The sequence below is a fragment of the Nicotiana sylvestris genome, chromosome 1 (genome assembly GCF_000393655.2).
Source record: "Nicotiana sylvestris chromosome 1, ASM39365v2, whole genome shotgun sequence".
NCBI lineage: Eukaryota > Viridiplantae > Streptophyta > Magnoliopsida > Solanales > Solanaceae > Nicotiana > Nicotiana sylvestris.
In genome coordinates this window covers 137,454,608-137,458,108 of record NC_091057.1, presented here as the reverse complement: position 1 = coordinate 137,458,108, position 3,501 = coordinate 137,454,608, and the positions used below count along the sequence as shown (strand labels likewise).

Sequence of the window (3,501 nt, the reverse complement as noted above, 5' to 3'; positions counted from 1 at the left end):
TGTTTTGTAGCTCCTGTGTCTATTATCCACTCTTGTAGACTACTAGAAACCATCAAATTACAATTAATACCTGTTGTATTGGCTGCATAAGTTCAAAATTCTGCTAGAAGATTGGCTAGTTCCTGTTCTATTGAGAAGTTGAAGAATCTGATCATATTGCTCTCTAGAGAATATGCAACCTGTCATCTGATTCAGTTGATTGAAATTAAGACCAGTTATAGATCCTTGGTCCTTAGTAGTTGTAGGAGCCTGATTTGTATTCATAGTCAAATTCTCCAAATGACCCCTTGCATCATTGTACCCACTGTATGTCTATTGTGTTGGATTGTCTGTAATGACAATATAAGCTGCATTGTTTCCTGCTCCCCCTTTCTTCTTTGGTCTGTCATCAGGTGGATAACCCACTATTTTGTAATAATTTTCTTTGCTATGACTCTTGAGTTTACAGAAATCACACTGAATGATATAGTTTTTCTTAAACCTTTGATTTCCTATGGATCTTAAATACATTACGACGTCAAAGTTTCCTGTCATCATTGCAGGGTTGGTTATCCTAAAATTCCTGTAGAGGCTGGTATAGATTTCTGACCTCCATCACTCATTATCATAGCATAAGCTTCATTAACTGTAGGTACATGACTCCTTATTAAAATTTGACGCTAGCCTGGGCATATAAGTCATTAAGCCCCATTAAAAATTGATACAACTTTAATTTTTGAAGTTACACAACAAAATCCTTAGATTTAGGACAATCACAGCCTGGTGTTGGTACCAAGGCTTCAAACTCTTCCCACATATCCTTAAGTTTTGAGAAATATACAGATACAGATGCGGTACCTTGAGACAGAGTTGCAATTTCTTTATGAATATTAAAAGATCTTGAATCATCTACCTTATAAAACCTTTCAGATAAATCTTCCCAGATTACTTGGGTACAAGAAGCATACATGAATCCTCCAAGAAGGTTTTTAGAAACAGAGTTCATAATCCAAGAGAGTACAATTACATTTACTCTTTCCCAGTGATTCCATAAAATTTCTGAAATCAGTTCTTTCTTGTATGTACCATCAATTAATCCTAACTTGTTCCTACCTAGTAAGGCAACTCGCATAGATCGATTCCAGATAGAATAATTTTCAATACCTGTGAGTTGAAATGAGATAATTTGTATGCCACTTACATCAGCTGAAGATAAGAACAATGGATGATTATAATCGACTCTAATTGGTTGATTTTCAGTTCCAATTAATGAGTTTCCAACTCCAGAATTCAATTGTTCCCTTGCATGTTGTTGATGAACCATACCTTGACCCTATTGATTCTGCTCGTTTTCCATTGAACATGAATTCACAAGAACTTTATGATAAACTTTCAAGCTCGTAGATTATCAAGCTCGTAGGCTCTGATACCATGAAATTAATTAAGAATTAATAGGGTATGAATCCTAGAGATGAAGAAGAGTTAGTAAGAGATGAATTAGAGATAAGTTAGAGAGAGAAGTAAGCAGTAGGAAATGAAATCATATCTATTGCGTGTGTTAGAAAATCTATTGATTTATATTATATAGGTAGGTAATTAACTAACTAAGAGAATCCAAATTCTCCGTTAATTAACATAGACAGTGAAATGATTATTCTACCCTTCCTATTTTACACTTAAGTTACCCCTTTCTCAACAGTTCCATACGCTCTTTTTTGCTTGAATCACTGTTTTAATTCTTAACTAGTTTATTGAACCAAATATTTGTAAACTATAGGTAGCTTTTTAAAAACATTTTAATATATAAATGCTCCAATTGCAGGGATGCGCTTAACGTAGCTAAGGACAATTTTGAGTAATTTGTTGATAAATCTAATATATATATCCGTTAAGAACATTTTAGTAAAATTTACCAATTATTATACAAAAAATGAAACAATAAACTACTAACACATAATATAATCTGCCAAACGTTGTTCTAACAAAATAATACATTATGAAATGATGAGTAACAACTAGAGGTGTTCATGGTTCGGTTTGGGTCGGTTTTTTCCTAAAAAAAAACAAACTAAGTAAGTCGGTTTTTCATATATTAGAACCAAACCAAATCAATTAAGTCGGTTTTTCTCGATTCGGTTTATGTCGGTTTTTTGATTTTATCGGTTATATGTCGGTTTTTTTCTTAAATATAAAACATACACTACCAAACACATATTCCGGCGACCACATTTTCAATATAACATTATCAAATCAATTGCCCTTTGAGAAATCTATTATTTACCAAAATATATTGATGATAGTTGAATCAAATAGTGATGAATAATTTAAGAATTCAATTAAAAATATGTTATTTTTAACACAAAATGGATTCTTACACTAAACAAAAGAAAACTACCAATCAAACTATATTAAAAGTGCAAACTATTAACATTTACCTTAATTTTTTTGAAACTTTGTATAACAATATACATATATATAGATGTAATAATAAATTTGGAATAGCTACTCCAATAGTCGGTTTGGTTCGATTTTTTTCTGATTAAAACCAAAACCAAACCAAACCAAATTTGATCGTTTTTTAAAATTCAAAACCAAAACCAAACCAAACCAAAAAGTATCGGTTTTTTGCTCGATTTGGTTCGATTTTTCGGATTTTTATGAATACCTCCAGTAACAACCATCCAAAACGCATTAAAATCCACTTTCAGGTTGCACAAAACAAAAATACCAAGAACCTAAAAGGGGTCTGTTTTCTTTTTAAAAAGTTCGGATAAAGAGTAACTTCACTGTATCAAACACACCCCTTAATCTTTTCAATTAGCACCAGCCGAGGCTGCATCTTTGAACCCCTTGTAAACAGCTTTGACAGCATCAGGAGTAGGAAGACTTTGTTGAATAACAGGAACTTTGGTCATGATGTTTTAATTGGGTTCATTTTCTTTTGGAGTCAATTGCTGGACTCCAGACTACTCAGGCCCAATCTGAAGGACTTTACAGTGATGGCCCAACAAGGTTGCATAATTCACGTTGCATATGGCTATATATATGTATATATATATTAATCAGAATGCAAATCTCACAAACTAATCTACTCTTTGGGAGAAATTCCTATCTAAGTATGGACTTTGACACTAGCGTATTTGAGTTGTTTTGGTCTTCTCTTTCTCAGTTCAGTCAATTGAACCGCTAATCAGTGTTTCAAAAGGCGTTTTCAGGGCGAGCCGCACCAAAAATGCCCCGGGGTGATGGTGTGGCGCGAAAGTTTCAAGAGGCGTATGCCCAGCAATTCGGGGCGTACACCCAGGTGTTCGGGCGCATTTTCTTAGTGAGGCGTAAGCCCCAAAGATTTTTTCAAATTAAAACAAAATTGGTTGGATAAGTCCTTCATATAATACCCAAAATCTCAAAATTCAGCTTGGTAATTACTCAAAATTTTAAAAAAAAATTGAAATGCATTAAATTTAAAAGTTAAGACCCTAGTTTTTCCCAATTCTTTATCTTGTCCGCTAGTCTGCTAATATC

At 33.3% G+C, this 3,501-nt stretch overlaps 1 protein-coding gene across 1 annotated transcript; it reads right to left on the bottom strand.

The window, feature by feature from the left end:
• Positions 1-721: 721 nt before the first annotated feature.
• On the bottom strand, positions 722-2,894 carry LOC138874967 (uncharacterized). The gene is made up of 2 exons (XM_070153769.1): positions 2,804-2,894; positions 722-1,143 (listed from the first exon to the last, which is right to left on the bottom strand). The coding sequence occupies exons 1-2, from the start codon at positions 2,892-2,894 to the stop codon at positions 722-724; spliced, it is 513 nt and encodes a 170-aa protein (XP_070009870.1).
• Between the last annotated feature and the right edge of the window lie 607 nt (positions 2,895-3,501).